The sequence below is a fragment of the Giraffa tippelskirchi genome, chromosome 4, assembly GCF_054371585.1.
Source record: "Giraffa tippelskirchi isolate mGirTip1 chromosome 4, T2T-mGirTip1v1.2.pri, whole genome shotgun sequence".
Classification (NCBI taxonomy): domain Eukaryota; kingdom Metazoa; phylum Chordata; class Mammalia; order Artiodactyla; family Giraffidae; genus Giraffa; species Giraffa tippelskirchi.
This window is the reverse complement of record NC_137278.1, coordinates 104,153,010-104,179,118: the sequence shown is the minus strand read 5'-3', so window position 1 is coordinate 104,179,118 and position 26,109 is coordinate 104,153,010. Positions and strand designations below refer to the sequence as shown.

The 26,109-nt window shown below is 40.0% G+C and overlaps 1 protein-coding gene across 2 annotated transcripts; it reads right to left on the bottom strand.

The window, feature by feature from the left end:
- Positions 1 to 1,096: 1,096 nt before the first annotated feature.
- TMEM19 (transmembrane protein 19) lies at positions 1,097 to 20,495 on the bottom strand. 2 transcript variants are annotated; one of them, XR_014082884.1, is made up of 7 exons: positions 19,831 to 20,495; positions 17,854 to 17,967; positions 7,076 to 7,213; positions 6,427 to 6,681; positions 5,056 to 5,265; positions 3,714 to 3,878; positions 1,097 to 3,137 (listed from the first exon to the last, which is right to left on the bottom strand). XR_014082884.1 is itself a non-coding variant. In XM_081593140.1 (6 exons), the coding sequence occupies exons 1-6, from the start codon at positions 19,958 to 19,960 to the stop codon at positions 2,974 to 2,976; spliced, it is 1,011 nt and encodes a 336-aa protein (XP_081449266.1). In that variant the 5' UTR covers positions 19,961 to 20,495; the 3' UTR covers positions 1,097 to 2,973. The 2 variants fall into 2 exon arrangements, 1 of the variants encoding a protein (XP_081449266.1); XM_081593140.1 differs by lacking the exon at positions 3,714 to 3,878.
- Positions 20,496 to 26,109: the final 5,614 nt, after the last annotated feature.

Genomic DNA, 26,109 nt, shown 5'->3' with positions numbered 1-26,109 from the left:
TTCCCTGGAGAAGGAAATGGCAACCCACTCCAGTATTCTTGCCTGGAGAATCCCATGGACAGAGGAACCTGGCAGGTTACAGTCCATGGGGTCGCAAGAGTTGGACATGACTTAGTGACTAAACCACCACCATACGCACCTAGGCCAAGGCATAGATTACTTAAGTGATGAGAAAAGCTAAGAATGGAATGACTTGTCTTATCAGTTCACTGTTCTCCTGATGGCTCCCTTTGATGAGTCTCCAAATAACACTCCTTGAAGTCTTCAGATCTTCTTTAGGAGCAGCCCTGAGCCACATATACCTTGCTCTTTTCTACTGTGTGAGAGTATGGGAAGAAACAGAATGTATGCCTTTAGGCTGCCTAGGTAGGCAATAGTACACGTATTACTTTAGTAAATGGCTCCATGGAGCTCTTTCCATGAAAAACATTTTTTACATAAACTGTTTATTGTTACAGTAAAATATCTAATACATGGAAAAAAATTTTTTTTAAAGCACATTTTTTAAAAGTCTACAATTATCATATCCAAACATACTCTGCAAACAGAGAATTTCTTCCTAAATTCTGTGACAAAAACTGATCTGACCTGATCTGAAGCTCTCGGAATCTTTAGTTATCATGTTTATTGGTGGTATTCATTTATTCACCACAGAAATATCAGTGTATTTGGTAATGGGTGCCCTTCTAGACTCTTTGCACAGTTTAAAGTAAAATATTTTTTTAAGTAAAATATTTTATATTTACCCTATCAGTTTTCTAAAATCTGAAAAATTTTTTTTCCAAAACACAACTAGCCCTTGGTTTTCAAATAAAGAGTTGTAAAGCATATGTCCCCAAACTGTTACTGATGTGGTGATTCCACCAAACCCCAAAATGGTTCCAATGAGTATGTCTGCCCCAAAGAATGCCATGAGGCTAAATCTCCAGGAAAAGAGAAAAGGAGAATGTTAGAACAGCTGTAGGAAAAACTGACAGAGAAATGATCTGGGAAGTCACTTAAGACTCCGTATTACCAGAAGCCATCCATCCATCCATAAAGACAGCACCCAGCACTGTTGCATCCGCTGTCTGCATAAAAATGAAAAGCCCCACTCTTTTGAGACTTTTACGTATGGGGTATTCTTTTTCTCTTTATTTTTATTGAACTATAATTGACATATAACATTAGTTTCAGGTGTACAACATAATGATTTGACATTTGTATAAAGATATTCTTAATTTGGGGCTTCCCTGGTGGCTCAGTGGTAAAGAACCTGCCTGCCAATGCAGGAGACACAGGAGAAGCGGGTTTGATCCCTGCGTTGGGAAGATCCTCTGGAGGAGGAAATGGCAACCCACTCCAATATTCTTGCCTGGAAAAATCCAATGGACAGAGGAGGCTGGCAGGTTACAGTCCATCCATAGGGCTGTGAAGAGTCCAGCATGACTGAGTGACTGAGGACAGCATGTTCTTATTTCATAGTTGTCAAACTGTTTAAACCCTGGACTCTCCTAGGGAGTTTTCTAAAAATAACCCATGCATGGATCTCACTTTCAGACATTCTGATTTACTTGGTCTAAAGAGCAGCCTTGACAACAGTGTTTTTAAAAACTCCCTACACAATTCTAAGGTGCAGCCAGAGCTTTAAAAAGTCCCAATACTGCGTCTGTGTCCCAGACCACATAAATCAGAATTTTTGGAAGAAGCGCAGATATAAGTATTTCTTTAAAAAGATGCTCAGGTGATGTCAATGTATACACAAAGCAGATAGGTTGAGACCCACTGAGTTGCTTGGCTTAAGGCTTAAGTGTGTCAACTGTTTTTTAAAAGATTCTTCCTGAACCGAGTCATTTCTAGATAATCACTGAAGCAATCAACAATAAAGAATTCTAAGCTTTCTCCACTCTGACAGTGGCTTATTCATGAATCTCTCCTCAGTTTTTCTATGAATGCACAAGGGGCAGGGGAAGAAAGATATTGAAATCACGAGAGATATTTCAAAATACTTTTAGCACAATAATCCATACTGTATTAAACTCCTTTAGCACATACATCAAAGTGAAGAACGTAACTGAAAAGTAGAATTCACTCTGGTTGAGGCTATAGTAGAGGAGAACACACCTTAGAAGGTACATAATAGGAAATCACAGCATCTTCTAGGACAGCAAATGAAACAATAATTGCACTAATTTTCCAGTGACTCTCACTGGTCAAGATGCCAATGTAAACCACATTCAATAAACAAATTTCAAAGAAAGCTACAAAGTACCTGAAAGCTATTAAATTTAAGATAACTTCTGCTCAGAGACCAACTGAAATATATAGTAAGGTGCACATTTTTTAGATCTCAGATATCTCTTTTGCTTTTACTTAATCTTTTTTTGTGCATTCTAATGGTCACATGAAAAAGATATTTCCTTTTTTTCCATCACTAACTCTGAGGAAGGAAGAACAAACATGGAGAAGACCTTGCAGCTCACCAGAAACCAAGCTCCACACTTTTTACAGTAATAAATGGCAGGTAATGGGAGAAGTCCAGGATACTACACTTATGCAGGCTTCCACACACATTCGTTTAAATACTTAAAATGGATACAACATCTGGGTAACTGGCATTTCTCCATCACAACTGAACCATTTAAAATTTTTATCACTTTTAGTCCCTTTGCTGATTTAAATAAACAAAAAAAATTTTGTTATCTACCATGCAGGAACTTTCAGTTCAATATATTGGGACATTATAACTTCACTGTTTAAGTTCCTCCTTTTCAGCAGAAGAAAAATAGCTAAATTGAGTCTTGTCTTTCACCAGGAAGATATTAGCTATTAGAAACGCATTACAGAGAGGAAAACTGTGGAATGCCATCATAATGGACTAGAGGAACTGGCACTTCTGCTTTGTCATTACAGTTATTCTTCTTGGGATAAAACTTGGAATTGCAAATTTAGTTAAACTCATCATAGTTTTAACTTTGTTAAATGAAATAAAATTCACTGTTTAGGCCAAAACCCCCAAGCAGCTGTTGGGAGCAAGAGGGCTATGAGGACAGAAGAAAACAGATTCACGGCATTGTTGTCGAGAATGGGTCTCCCTGCTACGTACTTCACGTCCTTCCTTGGGCTGTTGACCACCATGCCAGTACTTTCATCCAAACCTGGAGTGAAAACGAAGAGAATGAAGTGGAAAATCCAAATGACTCGATTTAAAAAACAACAGCAAAAAACAAATTAGCTTTCTCCTCTAAAGAAGATAATCTTGCAAAGATTCTCGACCATTCAAAGAATGACTTTAGTGGATAACCTACATGGTGAGTGACACAGAACCCATGGTTACAAAAGGCCTCCTTGAAGAAGTGGGTCTCAGTCCACCTCAATACTGGTCTCTCAACAATGCTGGAGTTCTTTCAGAAGGAGAAGGGAGGCCTTGAAAAGCAGAGACGGCATGAAACTGGCAGATTGGGCTTGCCTTCCCAGGAGCTCCCCTCCAAGACCACATGGAAGGCTCCTGAAAGCAAGGATCACCTTTGCAACCTCTACAATAGACCCTAAGGCCCAGCAAGGTGCTTACACAAAGGAGGCACACAAAGATGAATCCAATCTGCCCCTCAGCCCACATTTTTTTCCCAACCCACTCAATATGATCAGAAATTTCCGAGTAGGAACTCAGTTTAGAATAAAACCTAGGCTCTTTAAAATAAACGGTGTAATGTGTTGTGTGTATGGTTACTGACCCTTTGATATAAATTAAAATCCGACTGCTTCCTCCCAGCATCTAGATAAGACTAATGAAGCTGGGAGAGCAGATGTCTTGTTGGTAGAACCAGATTATACCAGGGCATGAAGAGAACTGGGAGCACTGTGTTTGGGGAACCGTCTGGAGACTTCCAGCCTCTTCACTGTATGAATCAAAGGAGAAGACATGGTTAGTCAGAGGCTGGAGCAGACACACCAAACAGAACAAGTCGGAACACTGATATGACAGGAGAGCCTTAGGTGCAAAGCACAGAAAGTGCTGGAGAAAACGCTTATGTATCTTGATGCAGGACTAGCAGACATGACGTCATGGTAGCAAAGTACATCATCTGTGTATCGTCAGGTTAGCAGAATAATTATTTCTCAAATGGATTTGGAAAACAAATGGAAAGAGGGGCATAAGAGTGATCGGACTCCCAAATTCTGCTTCCCTGGGATTAAAATCCCATAAGCAAATGCATCTGTCTCCTGCATGATCATTCCCTGTATAGCTTCTACTCATTGCTCTGCAGGAGTAATTCTCTTTCAGTTTATCACAAAAGAATAAGAAATTCAAAACTGTATTAGAGACTTTGCCCTATTATTCTGACTCCTTCAACAACCTGTGTCTTTGGGATTATTTTTATTATCCTATCTCTCTTTTTTCCTTTTCCATACCTCTTCCCCATTTCTTTCTCTCTTTTTTTAACACATTTATCTTGTTTTTGGCTGCGCTGGGTCTCATGGTTTTGCATGGGCTCTCTCTAGCTGCGGGGAGTGGGAGCGTCTCTTCGTCTCTTCGTTTCTGCGTGCAGGCTTCTCACTGCGCTGGCTACTCGCTGCAGAGCCCCAGCTCTAGCACAGCGGGTCTCAGCACAGCAGCACACAGGCCCAGCTGCTCTGCAGCATGTGGGATCTGCCTATCAGGGATCGAACCTGTGTCTCCTGCACTGGTGGGCAGACTCCTATCCACTGCACCACCAAGGAAGCCCCTGTCTCTTCTTTTGGTTTTAAGGACACATTTATTCAGGGTCATGATCAGACTACTACTACTACTACCTTTAGCAATCAACAAGCAGCGTGGGTGAAAAAAAAACAATCCTACATTAAATATCTCTGTTGTAATGCTTTCCACTTTCCACAGAAAAGAAACTAAAATAACTTGTTTACAATTAGTCAAAAATGCAGTCCTAGAATTTTCTGTCCATAAACATGACATATCTAAGATATGTCTAAAACATATCTTCTCTGAAGCGGCTAGGCACTGCCACTACTGTGTGTGGCTAAGTCTTCATTTCTTTAATATAGTGATAAGTTACAATCATAAGGTTATGTTCTTACCACTAAATTGCATGGTAGCTCCTAAATATGAATCCACAATTGATCCTAGTAATCCAGCCAGACCCCCAAATGCAATAATTGGCCACTGTGGAGCAGAAATGTCTAAATCGTTAACAAACACCAACTGCGTGAGGAAGTAAGTGATGCCCACAAAGGTCCCACCAAGAAGACTGGAGGCAAGTCCCACCATCGTCACTCCTCCATTGGTCCCTAAAGAAGAACATGATAAAATCATCTGGTGAACAATCGGCAAACACATGAAGTCAAAAAAAGCAAAATATCTGGTACCTGTCTAATCAAAACCAACTTAAAGAAAGGGTTCACTCTGATGCAATCCAAAGACCATCCTACTTAGAAAAGAGGCTCTTCTCCTCAACAATTCCTGACATTTTCAGCAGTGAGTTTAGGAGAGCCAGGCTGCCTGGTTTAAATCTCAGTTCTGCCATTTCCAAGCTTGGTGACTGTGATGAAGTTATGTAACTTTTCTATGCCTTAGCTTACTTGTTTGTGAGATATAAACAAAGGACCAATTCACATGATTATTAAGAGTAAATAGTAATAATGGAGAGCAGTTAGAACACTGCTTTGCACACAGCAGGTACTCAAATATATTAATTGTTATGTTGCTGCTGCTGCTGATAATGAAGGGGACAAAAGGAAGGAAAAAGGAGAAGAAAGAGAGGAGGAGATGATGATAAAGCACTAGTAGTAGTACTATTAACAGCAGTAGCAGTAGTTGATAACAATAATGGGGAAATGAGATACACATGGAAGCACTAACCACATACGAGGCTCCCAAGAGATACTCTATCATTTCTTTCCTTTTCCCTCCTACTGATAAGCCTGCAGGTCAATCTCTATGTTTCCATACAATTTATCTAGCAGTTACTAACACTTCCTGCAAATGTTACTTAGTATCACCAGTTTAAGAGCCTATAGTCATTTTCCAATTAAGGGGGAACATTGAAAGTCTCTCTTTTTCAAAAGTCATTTACTGATTTGGCTGTGCTGGGTTTCAGTTCTGGCATGTGGGGTCCGCACTCTCCCTGTGGCACGCTCAGGATCTAGTTCCCTGACCAGGAACTGAACTCAGGCTTCCTGCACTGGGAGCAGGGAGTCTTACCACTGGACCACTAGGGGAGACCCCAAACTGAAATTCTTAAAAGGCTTTTCAATAAGAAACACAATAAATCAAGAGGCTTTTTTTTTTTTTTTTTGGCTACACCGTGTGTCACGAGGGATCTTAGTTCCCTGATCACGGATGGAACCCGAATCCCCTGCAGTGGAACCTCAGAGTCTTAACTACTCAATCGCCAGAGAAGTCCCTGTTCACTTTATTTTTTTTAAAAAGAAACTTAAATAAAGACTCACCAACTGGAACTTTCTCCCAGGTTGTTATCAGCCTTGGTGCACTTTTACTCAGAACAGGGCCAACTTCCGAAGCCCACGTGTCCCCAGCAGAGCAGGCCAGCGCAGCCAAGAGAGACAAACACATCCAGGAAGCAGTGTGCTGTTTGGAGAAATCTATGGGGATTTCCCCCGGGCCACTTTCTATCATGTACAGCAGGGCCAGCTCTGTGGGCACAGCTCCATTACAGAACACTTGAATCCAACTTCTCTGCCCACCTATGATCCGACAAGAAAATGAAGAGGACAAAAATGTATCCTCCTCAGGAGGAAAATCATGCAGTTACCTATAACTGTTCCTAATTTACATTGTAAAATTTAAGAAAAGAAAAGTGACTAAAATTTTTAAAATGACTAAAAGTGGGATGGTAACGCTGCCCACATTCTGTATTGTTGCAGAACAGTTAATGATAGACTTCGGTACTTCTAAAATTCTGCTGTTCTTGCGATCACAGTTAAGTAATAATAAACTATATCAGGCTACTACTTTAAGTAATTCGCATATAAAATTTATGTTTCATGAGTCTAAACAGGTTCTGATTAAAAGCTTATGATATGTTAAGATGAAATAAAAGTTACTAATTTAAGTGACATTAGATATAATTCATTTTACCTTCCTTGTATTCTGAATCTAGACGTTTCTTTGCTTCTCCCTTCCATTTAGTAAGTTTTGAGGAAGAAAGAAAAAACATCAGCAAAGAGGTGAAAAAGCTGAAATTTGCAATGGTTAGGATAAATCCAACCACGAGCCCTAAAAGAAACACATATATACAAAATTACACTTAGTCCATACACTAATACTGTGGAAAAAAAAAGAATAAATTTTTTCAGTTATTTTCATATTAAAACTGGAAATGTTCATTTCTAATACATTTACATCTTTACTAAGACATTACCAAACAGTATAGTCTTTCAAGTTTCTATTTTTTACATTTTCCCTCCATACCTGGGATTTTTTTTCCACTTTACAAAAAATTCAGTAAATAGACCATCCAAGAGTGAATCTGGGAGAAAGAGGCATATAGAAAACAAATCCCAACATGACAGAAGTAAGTCTCTCCTTAGTAATTATTTTAAATGTAAATGGGTTAAGTGATCCAATCAAAAAAAGAGAGACTGCAAAATGGATAAAAATACTGGTCCAACTATATGCTGACTACAAGAGACTTGCTTTAAATCTAAAAACACAATGGGTTGAAAGCAAAAGAACTGAAAAAGATAATCCATGCAAATAAGTAACCAAAAGAGAGCAGGGGTGGCTATACTAATATCAGACAAAACACATAAAATAGACAAGCTCAAAACTGTGTTCATGTGACATGATCTCTCTATATGTATTTTTAAGCATTTCTTTTCTTGCCGGTATAACAGAATGCTTGAGGCTCATTTTAAATCTACTTTGCCCAGCCCTGAAAGCAGCCAATTCTCTGAGGAGCTCTGGTTCATTACAGTGGGGAATGGATATTAGAGGTCAAAATCTAGGCTCATGGTCTGTCCATGTCTACTGAGATATATTTGCTTTTTGTGGACAAAGCAAGTGAATACACACATACAAATATACACTCATGCATATATATTCATGCATATACATGAGTACTTCCAGCCTTGCATTTTCCCAGAATGTGATGAGCACATTCAGGCATAGCTATCTTTTATGGCCCTATCCAGGCTACCTGCTAGTATAATATTACTAACTACAACCTCTTCCACCCCTAACTGCATGGTGGAAAAAATCTGCTCCCTGTAACTCTTAAGATAAATATATTCAGTTTTGCTATATGAAGATTTTTATTAAATAACACAACAAACAAAACACTACTAAGTAACAATAGATATTAAACAATTAAGTATGTTACTATGTATTTAATAATTTAAGTATTAAATAACAGAACAAGGGCCCAGATTCCTATTTCCGAAGTAATTCCTTCCATTGGTTAGCTCAATCTAGACTGATTCATCAGTCACTGAATTACTTGATTATTGGCATTTTACTTAAGTTCAGTACATTTTAACTGAGAGTGTAAGAAACAGGATAATGCTGTATAAAGTACTAATAAAGTAATAAAGTGCTTCACCTCTGGAGCTGAACATTCTGAAGTTAAAACCTCAACTGCTGCACTTACGACTGAATAACTAGATGTTACCTAACTTTAAGCTTCAGTTTTTCATTAGTGTATTAATAATAATAATAATTCCTACCTCATTGGCTTATTGTGAAAAGTTAAATGAGATAATTTTAATAATATGCTTATTATATAAACCAGCACATAGGAGGTCCTTAATAAATGTTAACTAGTATCATTGGCAATAATATTACATAGCAGTTACAGTGGCAAAACCTCAACAATCACATTAGTGTTGCAATTATGATTACTATTGTTGCAATTATGATTATTATTGTAATAATAATAATGATGAATATTGTTATCCAACCTTTAAGTCTTTTCAATTGTTTTTTTAATATATTACACAAGTAGTACACAAGTGGGCTTCCCTGGTGGCTCAGTGATAAAGAATCCACCTGCCAATGCAGGAAACATGGGTTTGATCCCTGAGTCGGGAAGATCCCCTGGAGAAAAGTGAAAGTAGCTCAGTCATGTCCGACTCAGGCTACCCACTCCATGGCATTCTCCAGGCTAGAATACTGGAGTGGGTAGCGTTTCCCTTCTCCAGGGGATCTCCCCAACCCAGGGATTGAACCCAGGTCTTCCGCATTGCAGGTGGATTCTTTACCAATTGAGCTATCAAGGAAGCCCCTCCCCTGAAGGAAATGATAACTGACTCCAGTATTCTTGCCTGGAAAGTCCCACTGACAGAGGAGCCTGGCAGGCTATAGTCCACGGGGTCGCAAAGAGTTGGGCACAGCTGAGCAAATGAGCACACATGCACACAGTACACAAGCACCGGAGAGGAAAGGCAAACCATATGGAAGTATATGAAGTGAAAGTCAAAGTGTCTTTCTCCTCACCACCACCATGCCCTGCCCTTCTCCAAGGGGCTGCCCTTTACTTCAACCACTGCAAAATACCACATGAAGCAATCAGTGTTCAAGTTGATGATAGGTTCAGAATGAGGAAATAAATTGAAGGCAACATGCTTCAAAGGAATGATTTCTTTGATGTAGTCTAAAAACACCTTAAGAGTTTTTTGTATCTCCCAGTTATGTCTGAACTTTTAGATTAGTAACTGCTGTCTCCAGTCCATGTCTTTTCCACCTCGTCAACCCACCTCTGACATCTCTAATGGTTACTCAGTGCCAAGGACTTGATATGGATAACAATGGGAAGCTTTCAAACAATGTGAAGACTCAAGGATTATGGCTGCATTCTGAGTTTAAAACATGTTAATTCTGTAACTGGAAGATGCCATCTGGGGAAGTGAGACAACACTGTCTATAAATAGCTCTGATAGTGGGAATCAGTCAGTTCAGTTCAGTCGCTCAGTTGTGTCCGACTCTTTGCAACCCTATGGACTGCAGCACGCCAGGGCTCCCTGTCCATCACCAACTCCTGGAATTTATTCAAACTCATGTCCATTGAGTCAGTAATGCCATCCAACCATCTCATCCTCTATCATCCCTTTCTCCTCCTGCCTTGAATTTTTCTCAGCATCAGGGTCTTTTCCAGTGAGTCAGCTCTTTGCATCAGGTGGCCAAAGTATTAGAGTTTCAGCTTCCGCATCAGTCCTTCCAATGAATATTCAGGACTGATTTCCTTTAGGATGGACTGGTTGGATCTCCTGGCTGTCCAAGGGACTCTCAAGAGTCTTCTCCAACACCACAGTTGAAAAGCATCAATTCTTCTGCACTCAGCTTTCTTTACGGTCCAGCTCTCACATCCATACACGACTACTGGAAAAACCATAGAATTGACTAGACAGACCTTTGTTGGCAAAGTAATGTCTCTGCTTTTTAATATGCTGTCTAGGTTGGTCATAACTTTCCTTCCAAGGAGTAAGTGTCTTTTAATTTCATTGCTGCAGTCACCATCTGCAGTGATTTTGGAGCCCAGAAAAATAGTCAGCCACTGTTTCCACTGTTTCCCCATTTATTTGCCATGAAGTGATGGGACTGGATGCCATGATCTTAGTTTTCCGAATGTTGAGATTTAAGCCAACTTTTTCACTCTCCTCTTTCACTTTCATCAAGAGGCTCTTTAGTTCTTCTTCACTTTCTGCCATAAGGGTGGTGTCATCTGCATATCTGAGGTTATTGATATTTCTCCAGGCAATCTAGATCCTAGCTTGTGCTTCATCCAGCCCAGCATTTCAAATGATGTACTCTGCATATAAGTTAAATAAGCAGGGTAACCATAGACAGCCTTCATGTACCCCTTTCCCGATTTGGAACCAGTCTGTTGTTCCACGTCCAGTTCTAACTGATGCTTCTTGACCTGCATACAGATATTTCAGAAGGCAGGTCAGGTGGTCTGGTATTCAAATCTCTTTAAGAATTTTCCACAGTTTGTTGTGATCCACACAAAGGCTTTGGCATAGTCAATAAAGCAGACGTTTTTCTGGAACTCTCTTGCTTTTTTGATGATCCAGTGGATGTTGGCAATTTGATCTCTGGTTCCTCTGCCGTTTCTATTTATTTTTTATTTATTTATTTTTTATTTGGAGGCTAATTACTTTACAATACTGTGGTGGTTTTTGCCATACATTCATATGAATCAGCCATGGGTGTACATGTGTCCCCTATCCTGAACCGCCTTCCCACCTCCCTCCCCATCCCATCCCTCGGGGTCATCCCAGTGCACCAGCCCTGAGCACCCTGCCTCCTGCATCGAACCTGGACTGGCAATCTATTTCACATATGGCAATATACATGTTTCAATGCTATTCTCTCAAGTCATCCCACCCGCGCCTTCTCCCACAGAGTCCAATAGTCTGTTTTTAAAGCTGTGTCTCTTTTGCTGTCTTGCATATAGGGTCATCGTTACCATCTTTCTAAATTCCACATATATGCATTAATATACTATATTGGTGTTTTTCTTTCTGACTTGCTTCACTCTATATAGTAGGCTCCAGTTTCATTCACCTCATTATAACTGATTCAAATGCATTCTTTTTAATAGCTGAGTAATATTCCATTGTGTATATGTACCACAACTTTCTTATCCATTTGTCTGTGGATGGACATCTACCTCTGCCTTTTCTAAATCCAGCTTGAACATCTGGAAGTTCACGGTTCACGTACTGCTAAAGCGTGGCTTGGGAGAATTTTGAGCATTACTTTGCTAGTGTGTGAGATGAGTGCAACTGTGTGGTTGTTTGAGCATTCTTTGGCATTGCCTTTCTTTGGGATTAGAATGAAACTGACTTTTCCAGTCCCGTGGCCACTGTTGAGTTTTCCAAATTTGCTGGCATATTGAGTGCAGCACTTTCACAGCATCATCTTTTAGGATCTGAAGTAACTCAACTGGAATGTCATCACCTCCACCAGCTTTGTTTTTAGTGATGCTTCCTAAGGCCCATTTGACTTTGCATTCCAGGATGTCTGGCTCCAGGTGAGTGATCACACCATCGTGATTATCTGGGTCATGAAGATCTTTTTTGTATAGTTCTTCTGTGTATTCTTGCCACCTCTTCTTAGTATCTTCTGCTTCTGTTAGGTCCATACCATTTCTGTCCTTCACTGTGCCTGCCTTTGCATGAAAAGTTCCCTTGGTATCTCTAATTTTCTTGAAGAGATCTCTAGGCTGAAAGTTACCTGAAATTGCAACCAAAGAGGTCTGGGAATAATCTCTGGGAGGCAGAAAAGGGAAAGGTATGATTGGAATTTTTTAATCTAATAAAGTCAAATCTAATCAATTATATCATACATACTACTGCCTAGAGAAAGACTGTGAGAATCAAAAAGAAGGTTGGTTAGCCCAAAATATAGAATATGAAGGCCAAGAGAACCAGAGGCTGGCAGCCGTGAACACTATACCACGGTCAGGACTCTCTGAACTATGCATTTGCATTACTGACTGTTTCTCAGTAAGGTGCGTCTGCGCTGCTGTGTCTGACTCTGCGACCCCATGGACCATAGCTTGCCAGGCTCCTCTGTCCATGGCATTTTTCCTGACAAGAATATTGGAGTGGGTTGCCATTTCCTCCTCCAGGGGATCTTCCTCATCCAGGGACTGAACCCATGTCTCCTGATTCTCCTCCACTGGCAGGCAGATTCTTTACCACTGAGCCATCTGAAAAGCAAACTTCTAAATACAAGCTGACTTCTCAACTGGCCTGACCTGAACAGTGATGTCTGCACCCAGTTAGCCCAGTAGTTCTACCTTTAATCAGATTAATAAAGTGTAAGGTAGCATTTAACAGAAGGCTTTCTGTATGCTGTTTTCAGTCTTGCATAAATCCTTTGTTCCTCATTAGCACCTGAATGCAGGTGCTAGAGGAACCGCATGCAGTTCCCGGAATAATAGGAATTTATGCATCTCGTTCGTATGGAAAGTAGCTTCTCCATATGGTGAAAAGCAGCCACTTACAACTCTTTTCCCTTCTGATATGGAAAGTAACTTTTACAATCCCCTCCCTTGAAAATCGGAGAAGGCAATGGCACCCCACTCCAGTACTCTTGCCTGGAGAATCCCAGGGATGGGGGAGCCTGGTGGGCTTCTGTCTATGGGGTCGCACAGAGTCGGACACGACTGAAGTGGCTTAGCAGCAGCAGCAGCAGCCCTTGAAAATGATTCTAGCCTCAAGCTTCCTGAATAACTTGTAAGATTTTTTTTATCCCTGTCTCTGGTAAAAACGGCTATCTTGTAAGAGTGTATATATATATGCCCACAATATGTTGAATAAACGCCTTTGTTCCATCAGAACACTGGTCCCTGTGTCTTTCGTCATTTCGTTCGCACGCTCTCTCTCTCTCTCTCCCCACCCCTCTCCCTTTCAGGCTGCTTCCACAGAGCACAGTGTCTGCCGTGTCTACTTACTTGCCTGGGCTTTCAAGACCTCTTCGAGAGGGCGCCCTGAGCCTACGTAGACGGTGCTAGCTCTTTGTCCTAGAGTTATATTGGCATACTGTGTAAACCAGGAAATATCAGCCTCTTTTCTTCCTTCTTTCACTTTCTTATCGGTTGACTCTGTACCCCCAAGTTCTGGGCCATTAAAGGACCACAACAATAAAGTAGCACTCTGGCTCATATATCAGTCCCTTGTGGCAGTGGGCAACACAAACCAGTTTTCCTTGGCTCTGATAAATTCTGGGTACCTGACAGAATGAGATTTCTGTTTGGAAAGACTGAAAACAGTACCTGAACTATGATAACCAATGAGGTAAGGCCACCTTTGTGAGACCACATGAAGTGCAACCACTGGCCTTTTCTGACAACACCTCACTGGCTGTGCACTCCCGTCACCCTTACAGCACCTTCTTCCTGGGATTAAATGCCTCAAACACTTCCTATTTCTCATCTGCTTCCCCTGACTAGAAATGCAAGCTCTTTGACAGTGGAATTTTTACTATTTTGTTTACTACTTAGTCTTCAGTGCCCAAAACGGTATCTGGCAAACTAAATATTTGTTGCAGGAATGAATTAAAAAAAGCAAAAATCACTAAATCCGAGAGTCTTGACAAGTGAAATTAAATTTAAACTTGTCAAGAGATTGATGACAAATTGTCTACACAGACATGTTCAAAGGAACACACTGAATAACTAGACTGGACAACACTTCCTTGGAGCAAATCACTTGCACAGTGCTTTACAGTTTACAAGCACATTCTCACATAAGCCCTCATGTGATCTTCTCCTTAGTCTAGAAGTATTCTTTCTCTCGAGGGGATGAGAGCACTCCAAATACCCAGATCCTGAGGATGTTCTGAAACTCTTCTCAATTCCAAGCACACTAAAGACATGCTATGGCAAAACTTAGTAAAATCCCTATGACTGTAATAGTAATTGTGGCAGGAAAACAATACTAACATTTATAAAATACATATTTTAAGTGCCAGGTCCTACGCTAACCATTTTATATGTATGACTCTTCACGATGAGTCAATGCTATAGACATTATTATTCCTTCTCATTTTACAGGTGGGAATAGTCATTAAGATGAAGTTTAGGTGACTTGCAATCATACGTTAGGCCAGATTTCCCAAGTACTATGATATACTTTGAATCAACAGTAGTTTTTTATCCTTAAGGAGAAAAGAAGCTCCAAACAAAAAAGATACCAACTTTCCATAGAATGAATGATTAGGTAAAGAGTAGAGGTTTTAAAATCCATCTACATATATTTCCTAAGCACTGTTACAACAGTGTGTAGCACTATTCAAAAAAGCATGGGACACAGAAGCTTATGACACAGTCTGTCTATGGAGAGTTTATCGTATAAGATTTCAAAGATTAAAAAGACATGGTGTCCCACACATTTTCTTGTTTGAGCCTGACCAAGAAGCCCATAAGGACCTATTTCAGAAGAAAGTGAGGCTCAGAGGAGACAGGTGCGTGGCCAAGTTCACAGAGAGAGAGGTGGCGATGCGAGGATTCAAATGTTTATCTTCTAATTCTAAATCAAGCCAAGTAGGAGAGGAATAGAGGCCCAAGGGCTAGAAGGAAGAAAAGGAAATGGTAGCAGAAAAGAAACGAAAGTGGAGATCAGAAAAGTAAGAGGAGAAAACAGGGTAATAAACAGCATGGAGTCAAAGGAAGACAGCACTTCAAGAACTTGACGTTTCTTCCTACAGGTCAAGAACGATGAAAACCAGGCAAGGCTGTGCAAGAAAAAACATTTGTAGCAAAGCATAACTCTCTATCATTATATTCAATCAGAGATTGCTCTAATTATTTGTTATAGATGAGTTAGTACTTTCAAAGTGCTAACAATAGATTTCTCAATTTCTCAACAGAACTCAAGAGTGTGTCTCAGTTTTGAAGCAAGAGAATGAGCATGATTCCCCGAGGACCTGTGCCTAATAATGGCAATCACCCTATACCTGCTGGCTATGTGTCTAGGCACTGAGCTAAAAACTTCATAGAAATTATTTCATTCTTGCTGCAACTCTAAGAATGAAATGAGGGGTAGATCAAGATTTTGTGGGTCTTGAAGCTTACATAGTCAAGGCTATGGTTTTTCCAGTGGTCATGTATGTGAGAGTTGGACGGTGAAGAAAGCTGAGCGCCGCAGAATTGACGCTTTTGAACTGTGGTGTTGGAGAAGACTCTTGAGAGTCCCTTGGACTGCAAGGAGATCCAATCAATCCATCCTAAAGGAGATCAGTCCTGGGTGTTCATTGGAAGGACTGATGTTGAAGCTGAAACTCCAATACTTTGGCCACCTCATGAGAAGAGTTGACTCATTGGAAAAGACCCTAATGCTGTGTAGGATTGGGGGCAGGAGGAGAAGGGGACGACAGAGAATGAGATGATTGGATGTCATCACCAACTCGATGGACATGGGTTTGGGTGGATTCCGGAGGTTGGTGATGGACAGGGAGGCCTGGCGTGCTGCAGTTCATGGGGTCGCAAAGAGTCGAACACGACTGAGAGACTGAACTGAACTGAACTGAAGCTTACAAGCCAAGAGCCCGCTTTTTTTTTTTAAATCTTTTACCTCTGAAAAATTTACAAAACAAGAGGACCATGAGAGCACACTGCTAGGGCCCTTCCTAGGACTTTGAAAGGTAATACTACAAATGAGGTGCCATGGAGTTTAAGCTGTTACTTTCATGATGTTGTCCTTCTCTAGGTTGGATATTTTTAATGCACAAGAAGCATTTATTCATCTTCTGAATTCTTATAAAGTTGAAGTATAGTTGATTTACAATGGGATGTTAATTTCTAGGTTAGATGTTAAAAACCCTCTTCTCTGAAAAGAAAACTGAGGTATAAGGAGGTTAAGTGACTTTCTCAAAGTCCCACGACTTTCCTAGCCATTATTCAGACTCATCTTGCCTGATTCCAGTGGTTGTTCTTTTACCTATCAGACTACTTTGTCTCTGTGAAGGCCCACTCTAGTTCACAGAACTTTATAAAATCTCTGCTGTGTGTGAACACAGAGGAGAGAGAGCACGTTCACAATACATGAGGGCCAATGATCAGCAGCCTCTTGAAGGCTGGGTAGGCGGCTTCGAGACCTGCCAGTTCTAAATAATCAGCATCCTGGAGTGATCCCAGCCTATAGGAAGTATTTGAGGGGAATCCTCATGTCTTGGGGCTTATACCATTGGCAGGATATGAAAATCCCAAAGTCATATCAGATCCCATCACTCCTCTGGTTCGAGACAGGGGGATTCTAGCTTGGGATAAAATCTTTATTGTGCACCGCAGCCCTGTATTATCTGGCCATTGCATCTTTCTTCAATGTTTCTCTCTCATGACTTTTCCAGTTGGATGAGTCTTATTCTCACTCCCAAACAAACCAGGCTTGAACATGTCAGGGCCTTTCTGCTTGTTTTGTCAAGCTTGGAACATGCTTCTTGCAGTTCTTCTCATTTCTGACTTTTCCAGGTCCCAGTTCAAAACCACCTCTTTAACACAAAGGTTAATCCTGACCCTATTCACAGAAAAATGTCCCACATTCCCCAATATTCACACTTTATTATCTTTAATCTTCATCATAAACTTTATCATTATATGAAAAGGTTTATGTATTTTATTATCTATCTGTAGATTATGGAACAGAAGTTCCATAAAATCTGAAACCTTGCCCTGGGTCACAGCTATACCCCCAGTTTCTAGAAGAGTGGCATACAGTAAATGCTTAATAAATATCTGCCAGAAGAATAAATAAATGGCCTGTCCTCATCGCAATTCTGAAGATTTGAGAATACTCAGTTGGGACTACTCCACTTGAGGCTACTAATAGTAATTTCCAAGTGCTATTCTTCCAAAATGGGCTTCTCAGGTGGCTCAGTGGAAAATAATCTGCCTGCAGTGCAGGAGATGCAAGAGATGTGGGTTCAATCCCTGCATAGGGAAGATCCACTGGAGTAGGAAATGGCAACCGGCTCTAGTACTCTTGCCTGGAGAATCCCATGGACAAAGGAGCCTGGCAGGCTACAGTCCCTGGGGTCGCAAAGAGCTGGACACAACTGATCACATTCTTCCCAATGGCTCCTCCATTTTACCTTGAGGTAAAATGCTCCAATGTTTCTGCCTGCAGAAAATTTAATCCAACTCAGGAGCTGAATAATCATGGTCCTCAAAAGTCTATCCCACTAATTTACTTGTTATCAACTACAAAGTTCAATTTGTATGTCACACTGAAAGGATATGTTAGTATCCGAAATTCTGGCAGAATAGGAATGCTGAGCAATGCATAACTTTATCATTGTCTACACTAAGTAATATTGTGATTTATAGTCGCATATGTTCAGAATTTAGAAAACACACGTTTAAATTACATAAGCAAGCAATTATATGCCAAACGTTCAAAAGAAAAACATACCTCCTAAAGCCCCACTGTGATCTAGACTTTTCTTCTTAAAGCCACGAGAGACAATCAAAACAGGAACAATAACAGAAAACAGCCAACGCCAAGGAGAAATAGGCTGAAAGTTACCTGAAAAATTATAGAAGTAGAGCGTAAATTGTGTCAAGCCTACACAGGCTGGTCTTGAGTGCAAGCTTTGATAACTGTATTCTGGATTAAAATACTGTTGTAAGTAAAGAAACTGAGATGAAGCCACCAAAGTAAAATATTTACGTTGAAACTTAAGACAGACAATCCTACTGGTGAATGACAAAATAAGTCCTGTCTAAGTTTTGAGATCCATTTATAACTATTTATAATAATGGGTATTTGATACATATTTAAAGAAGTGAAATGCATTTCTGGTTCTTTTTTTGGAAAGGAGGCACGTATTCAACCTCAAGAACTGCACAGAACAAACAGGATCCAATTATTCCTCTCTCTGCCTTTCACGGAGATTTCTTAAAAAGGTAACATTCCCACAGGCTACATATACACCTCAGGATTCAAAGGTTAGCAATTGATTTTTCCAAAGGTTGCATCCTTTGTTTTGTTTCAGCTAGTATAATTTTTTTCAGATAATTGAGTCAATAAAGATTAGGAAATTTAGTATAAAAAATCCAGACTCTTGTTTCCTGTTTTAAAACCTGGATGTTCAGGCTCACATGGCAAAATTGACTACCGGGGAAGAGAAACCACCTCCTTTAGACCATTCATGGCATTACCATTTAAAGTTCCCCCTTTAATATAAAGTGATTATAGTCAAGAAAAAAGTGAACGATTGCTTATGCCCACATTTCTACCAAAAATTGGAAAATGTTATAGTCAATATTTTACAATAACTATAAATGGAGCATAACTTTTAAAAATTATGACTCACTTTATTGTACACCTGTAACATATAATATTGTACATCAACTAAAACAATAAAAATTTTAAAAAATGAAAAAAAAATGGAAAATGCAAGACATAAAGGGTGAAATATTAAAAAAAAAACTGGGAAAATCCTATTTCTAGAAGTGCAAACTGTTCTCATGTACTTAACATGCAAAGAAAAGCCTTGGACAGCTTCACTTACCTGCATTAGGTGCCTGGGCCCAAGGGGTCACTTCAATTTACAAATCCTGGCTTACTCTATTTAGTTCAAGTCATTGTTAACACTGGGGGCAGTGTTCTTACTTACCTCCCTCCCCAAGCCCTCATCCCCTACTGGGAACCATGAATGAACAGCTAGAAATCTGTAGCTTGGAAAATACTCACTAGATTATTCACACATTTCTTTGCAAAACTACTAAGGTCTAAAATAACAATCACTTACAACCATTTATAAGAGTTTACTCTCTCACTCTATTTTTCACTTTTCCTTTCAACTGAACAGTATCTGTTTTTATAAAGGGGTATCAAGGAATCTGTACAAAAGTATACTTGTGCTCTACAGCAGCTTCAAAACCTTCAAGTTTTGAGTTCAGAGTACCTCATATTTATGCAAATTGGCTTCAGGCTTTAAAACAATTTTGCTCTTCGGCAGTGACCAAACAGCAGGCAAATCTTCCAAATCTCCAAATGTGAACACTGTGTCATTTATTTTCATTTTTTTTACAGGACACAAGAAACTAATTAACTTTATGAATATTCTTATTAAAAGTATCACTGCAACTGCTTTGCAAAATTATGTTTCACTTCACTTGCTTTTCACCAAGATAGATGCAACAATTACAAAAAATATACAACATATTTTGGAACAGGTATAACTAGTATGACAAGCAATGTTTACTAAAAGCTTTAAAACGTTCAAGGCACTGTATATTTCCATGTTAGTAAATCCAAGTCAGGCCACAGAAGTTAAATAAACACAACAGTTTATAACCCTTCAAGAGGATATGAGTTTTGGCCTTCAAAATGGGACATTCTAAATTTCACCGATTAAAGACAAATTAGAACATTCATACTCACCATAATAGGTGCTTGCAGTCATAGACATAATCCAGAAAGCTGAAGAAATGCAAATGATCAGGCTCAATATAACTATATTAGTTATCATCTTTATATATTTTTTGTACGTATTGTCGTCAAGATCTCGCATGAAAAATAAGGATATAAACACCTGGGGAAGAAACTATCTCGCGTTTCGGAGAAAAATAAAGTCAGATAAGTGGCCAGCAAAACATTCGTATAGAGGCGAACATAAATGCTAACATTTGCCACCAGTCGAGAAAACAATATAAACCGAAATTGTTTCTAGATACTGGGCTGAGCACTGCCGCGGGAGCTTAGGGTGTCCTGATGAGCGCCTGCTTGCGGAGCTCGGTCATTTCACACCTGAACTTCACCGCCGCGAACGGGAAAGGGAAGCGGAGGCAGCCAACCAGAGGCCTGGGGCGGCGAGCTCCGCCTTCCCCGCCCGCCCGTGCGCCGAGGCCGCGGGGCCGCGGCGCGAAGGGGCGGGATGCGGGACTGGAACGTGGGGTGTCCCGGCGGCGAGTCCCGCCCAACCGCGCGCGGTCACTCCGCACGGCCGCCCGCGCAGCTCCAAAGGCCCGGTCCAGCCGGCCGGGCACAGGGCCCCGGAGCTCCGCCCGAGTCTGTCCTCCGGTCTGCGCCCAAGACGCGCCTGCTGCGCGCATGCTCCGCGGCCCCGTGGGCGTGGCCTTGCTCGCAGGAGCGTTTACAGGAAGGCTCCAAGGGCAGGCAGGCCTGGAGAATCCAGCTAGCGAGTGCCGTCGTTAGTGTCCTGTGCGTTTGCAGTGCTTCTTAGAATCTAGGAAATTGCAACACCCTATAAGGGTCTTGCGTTTGAGGTCATACCCTAGCGCCGGAAAGTGAAACCACCACCGTGAGAGTTAAGAAGAATGAAGTCAAGTGAATTGAGATCCAGTTAAGTCCATGTCAAGCACCAAATTCGGATGCGCTTCATCTATGAATTGTTCATGCCATATAATATTAACGGACTTTTTAGGGGGAAAGGGATTTATTGGGCTGTAGAAAGGGAATTTTGACTGAGAACGTCGTTTAAAAACATCGTCGTTCTGTAAGGCGCTGGACACTGTTGGCCACTGGAGATGTACCGATAGCTCAACATAGCTTCTGTTATGGAACTTTCAAATAGTTACTATGTGGAACTGTGGGAAATCTGTTCCCACACGTCTCCTATTTGAAGTCTGTGAATTCAGTCAGTTCACTTAGAAAGCAGAACAGCTTGTCACCATTAAAAATCTGAATCTTGTGACTTCACATTTTATTTGAAATTAATTTTTGTTTGCTGAGTTATCAGTAACTGATAATTACATTATATTCTGAACTTATCCCGCTAATTGCTGACAGTGTAAGCAGCAGCAGCAACTCGTTTTCAGACGCAGTACCCAAATGTGTTTTAACCTGTTAAGAGTAATTACTTTTTGAAAACACAGTGTTATATGCAAAGACTATTTAAAACGCTTTCCTTTGGTAAGTAAGCGAAAGTTGCTCAGTCGTCTCCGTCTCTTGCGACCCCATGGACTATACAGTCCATCGAATTCTCCAGGTCAGAATACTGGAGTGGGTAACCCTTCCCTTCTCCAAGGGATCTTCCCAACCCAGGTCTCCCGCATTGCAAGAGGATTCTTTCTTGACCAGCTGAGCCATCAGGGAAACCCAAGAGTATTAGAGTGGGTAGCCTATCCCTTCTCCAGCGGATGTTCCTGACCCAGGAATCCAAACTGTCTCCTGAATTGTAGGCGGATTATTTGCCAGCTGAGCCACAAGGGAAGCATTTGATTAATTACCTGAGAACCACATTTGTGAAGTAGGACTAAATAGTAATGGACTTCTTTCACTACATGCATATATAGTCTTTATGCAGAGATTATGTGCCCACTTTAGTCTGGGTCTGTTCAGCACAGATAAACAATTGGATTACTTCAGCAAGCATATTGGCCAATCGTAGTGATACCAGACTACTGGGTAGAGTTATTATTAATAAGTGACCTTGTTTTTGTCTTTGCTTAGACAAAGTTATAAACTGGTATTGTTTATTTTTCCCCTTCACATCAGTATGGTCGCAGGGTGTTCTTGCCTGATCCTGTTCTATGAGATTTTTGTGTCCAATAGGAAACCTGTGTCCAGCCATCTTCTAACAATACTCAAGTCTAGCTGTGTCAGGCTAGTTCCTGAACCTCACGGATGATTTTCTCTCTCATGAATATGTAGCTAAATTTGAATATTAAATAATAACAGTATCGGTGATTGGCTCTTCAAATGAATAGTGCTCTTCCATTTATTCTGGATGTCCAGTTATTGCTGTTGTTCTTCATAAAATAAGTTATTCTCTCTTAAAGCTGAAACAATTTGGGGGAATTAACATAGTTAAAATATCCTTTAAAAAGAAACATGATTTTACAATCTGATAATGTTTATAGACTTTGATAATCTGAAAATATTTCAACAAAGTCTTTTTCTATTTGCTTTAAAAGCCATCTCTAGCACAATTTCTGGGTAAGCATTTTCTAAACTATGCTCAAGATATAAGTACGTATGCTACCCTCCCCCACCACCTTCCCTCCAAAATAGTGTTAGCTAGTGTTAGTTGCTCAGTTGTGTCTGACTCTTTGTGGGACCCCATGGACTGTAGCCCACCAGGCTTCTCTGTCCATGGAATTCTCCAGGCAAGAATACTCGAGTGGATAGTCTTTCCCTTCTCTGAGGGATCTTCTTGACCCAGGGATCGAACTGGTCTCCTGCACTGCAGGCAGATTCTTTACTGTCTGAGCCAGGAGGAAAGCCCTCCAAAACACCTCTGATAAAATTTAAGGTTCAGATATGAGGTTTGTTTCCTCAAAAGACTGGGAGAGTGCAGTAAAGGCTCTGAGAAGTTAAGAAACTGAACACTTTTGTTTAAATCTTTCCAACAGAGTTGTTTTACCACAGAGTTTGTTCCCTCATAAAACTTCACAGTTTGATAATTATTATAATCAGAGCAACAGCCTGAAAGTTCATTGTTGGACTAATAATCTTTAAATTTCACAATATAAATACCTACTTACATAGTTTTTGACATAAACATTTTCTGGGGTAAACATTTGATACATAGTACTCTAGTATTCTTGCCTGGGAAATCCCATGGACTTAGCAACTAAACTAATTGTAAAAATCATCCTGCTGGCAAAAACCACTTAACTGATGCTAGGAAAATATCAGTGTGTTCTGTGTACAATCACTTAGAATCTAAGCCAAAGGAGTGTTTTAGATTTTGTGAAATCTAAATGTGCTAATGCTTAATATATACATGTCAGACCCCTAAGGCCCAAACCAAAACACACACACACAATTGGCTGGAGTGCAGGAGACCTGGGTTCGATCCCTGGGTCTGGATGATCCCCTGGTGGAGGAACGGCTACCCACTCCAGTATTCTTGCCTGAAGAATTCCACGGACACAGGAGCCTGGCGAGATAGCCCATGAGGTCGCAAAGAGTTCGACAGGATTGAGCAACTAACACTTTCACTTTCACATATACATGTCAGACCCTGAGGCCTAAAACAAAACACACACAGAGCCTTGAAGAAACACAGAAAATGAGAATAGATGTGTAGACAATAATAATGAGTTGATGACTTTTTCCAAGTTATGCATAAAACAGGACTTAAGGAGAGAAGCGTTTATGTCACTTTGATATGTTACAGGAAAGTGTCAGAGAGTGGGAGCATCAGAGCCAATACTTAGAAAGATTATAGGGAGTTTGCTAAATGACAAAGCTAAAGTACAGGCAATATATAAAGATTTGGTGGTTAAGAGCATGAAAATAGACATTCATAAGAATGGAGGATTTTGAGATAACAAGGTCTGAAATACTTAACTAAAGAGCCTCTTGATGAAAGCGAAAGAGGAGAGTGAAAAAGTTGGCTTAAAGCTCAACATTCAGAAAACTAAGATCATGGCATCTGGTCCCATCACTTCATGGGAAATAGATGGGGAAACAGCAGAAACAGTGACACACTTTACTTTTTGGGGCTCCAAAATCACTGCAGATGGTGACTACAGCCATGAAATTAAAAGACGCTTACTCCTTGGAAGGAAAGTTATGACCAACCTAGACAGCATATTAAAAAGCAGAGACATTACTTTGCCAACAAAGGTCCGTCTAGTCAAAGGTATGGTTTTTCCAGTAGTCATGTATGGATGTGAGAGTTGGACTATAAAGAAAGCTGAGTGCCGAAGAATTGATGCTTTTGAACTGTGGTGTTGGAGAAGACTCTTGACAGTCCCTTGGACTGCAAGGAGATCCAACCAGTCCATTCTAAGGGAGATCAGTCCTGAGTGTTCATTGGAAGGACTGATGTTGAAGCTGAAACTCCAATACTTTGGCCACCTGATGCGAAGAACTGACTCATTTGAAAAGACCCTTATGCTGAGAAAGATTGAAAGTGGGAGAAGAGGACGACAGAGGATGAGATGGTTGGATGGCATCACCGACTCAATGGACATGAGTCTGAGTAAACTCCGGGAGGTGGTGATAGACAGGGAGGCCTGGCGTGCTGCAGTTCATGGGGTTGCAAAGAGTCGGAAATGACTGAGCAACAGAACTGAACTAAAATACTTAAATAACTAAACAGAAAAAGACAGGCACATATCTGCTTTCTTGAAGTTGAACCCAAAGTTTTTTTTTTTAAACTTGTGGAGCACAAATTTTAAAAGCCTAGGCAGCTACTTAAAGACTGATATGTTGTTTTAGATTCAACTTATTGTAAAAGGGCAATAGGGAGACTGTAGGGGAGGAATAAACAAATGGAATATTCTTTTCCCTACAGAGTTGAGGACAGGAATCATGTCTGTCTGGTTCATTATCCTTTGCTTAATGTCTTTTAGTGAATGTTTATGATAGTGTTTTTAAAATTAAAGTACTAAATAATATTTAATAATCAGAAAATATAAATAAAATAATATCTTATTTCCTTGTTATTCAAATAATGCTGTAGTAAGCATATCTATGGGCTTCCCTGGTCGGTCCAACGGTAAAGAATCTGCCTGCAGTGCAGGAGACTTGGGTTCAATTCCTGGGTTGTGAAGATCCCCTGGAGAAGGGAATGGCTACCCACTTCAGTATTCTTGCCTGGAGAATTCCACGGACAGAAGAGCCTGGCAAGCTCCAGTCCACAGGGTCACAAAGAGTCGGACACGAATGAGCGACTTTCACCTTCAAGTATATCTACAATCTACGTGTGAGCCTCAAATTATTGTTAGGAGAGACGTAAATTTTTATAGCCCTTCATATTTTGGTGTAGATTATATAACCAGTATTTAAAACAGTGCAAATAAACTATAACATATGTTTAGATATAATTTGAGCCATAAAATGAAATGATAATTCCTCTTCTAGGCTTTACATATCTTTATTTTGCTTACAGTTTGCTTCAATTTAAGGAGAGGGACTTCTATTAAAGTATTTTAAGGGTTCAATTTAAGGTAAGGATTTCCACAGAAATGTTTATGTACATATTTTAGAAATAATAGGCATGACAGTAATTTCCTTAGAAAAGCTTTTAGTATCAACATACTCAGAATACATTTTTTGTGAAAACAATATGCAACTGTTTAATATATTATAAATTCCTCAATTTTATAAACTTTTCAACTGTCTAAATACCAAAAGAATCCTATAATCTGACATAAAGAGGAACCATTTTCTATATTATACCAAAATTACAATTTACTTGTATTCTAACATTGAGAAGTGAGATTAAAAAAATACCCCAACATTATAAAGTCTACCTAGAAGAGATCAACGATGACTTCATAGACTGTCTTTACTGTATATCTATGTATCTATCTATATTTATACACACAATATTTTTTTAGTTTTTTAAGACACATGACCTGCCCTATTTTAATGATGTATTTAACAGAGGGTTATAATGTAGAGGTCAGAGAATAGGATTTGGAGGCTGAAGACCAGTGTTCAACCTAGAACTTTCTTGATTATTGCATTTCTACCCTTTGTGCCAGATACATGATAAATGTCTGAATAATTACATTAACAAAGATTTCTTCATCTATAAACTGGAGATAACACCACCTACCACACAGAATATTTGTTAAGAACAAGTAAGAGAACTAATTGTTGCTATAGTGCATTGTTAACTTTAAGACTCTGAGTTAAAACTATTTTTAAAAAATTTTGTGATAGTAGGGCTTGTTGTTTAGTAAAAATATCAAATGTCAAATAAACTCCAATCTTGGCTTTGATATAATATTTTACTTA

Bases quoted from the DNA above. Each gene is read 5' to 3' on its own strand.
- TMEM19 (XM_081593140.1), bottom strand. From the start codon at position 19,960: ATGCGAGATCTTGACGACAATACGTACAAAAAATATATAAAGATGATA. The intron at 17,968-19,830 runs GTGAGTATGAAT...ATAATTTTTCAG, and splicing joins GACTGCAAGCACCTATTATG to GTAACTTTCAGCCTATTTCT. The intron at 7,214-17,853 runs GTATGTTTTTCT...TGTTTCTTTTAG, and splicing joins TCACAGTGGGGCTTTAGGAG to GGCTCGTGGTTGGATTTATC.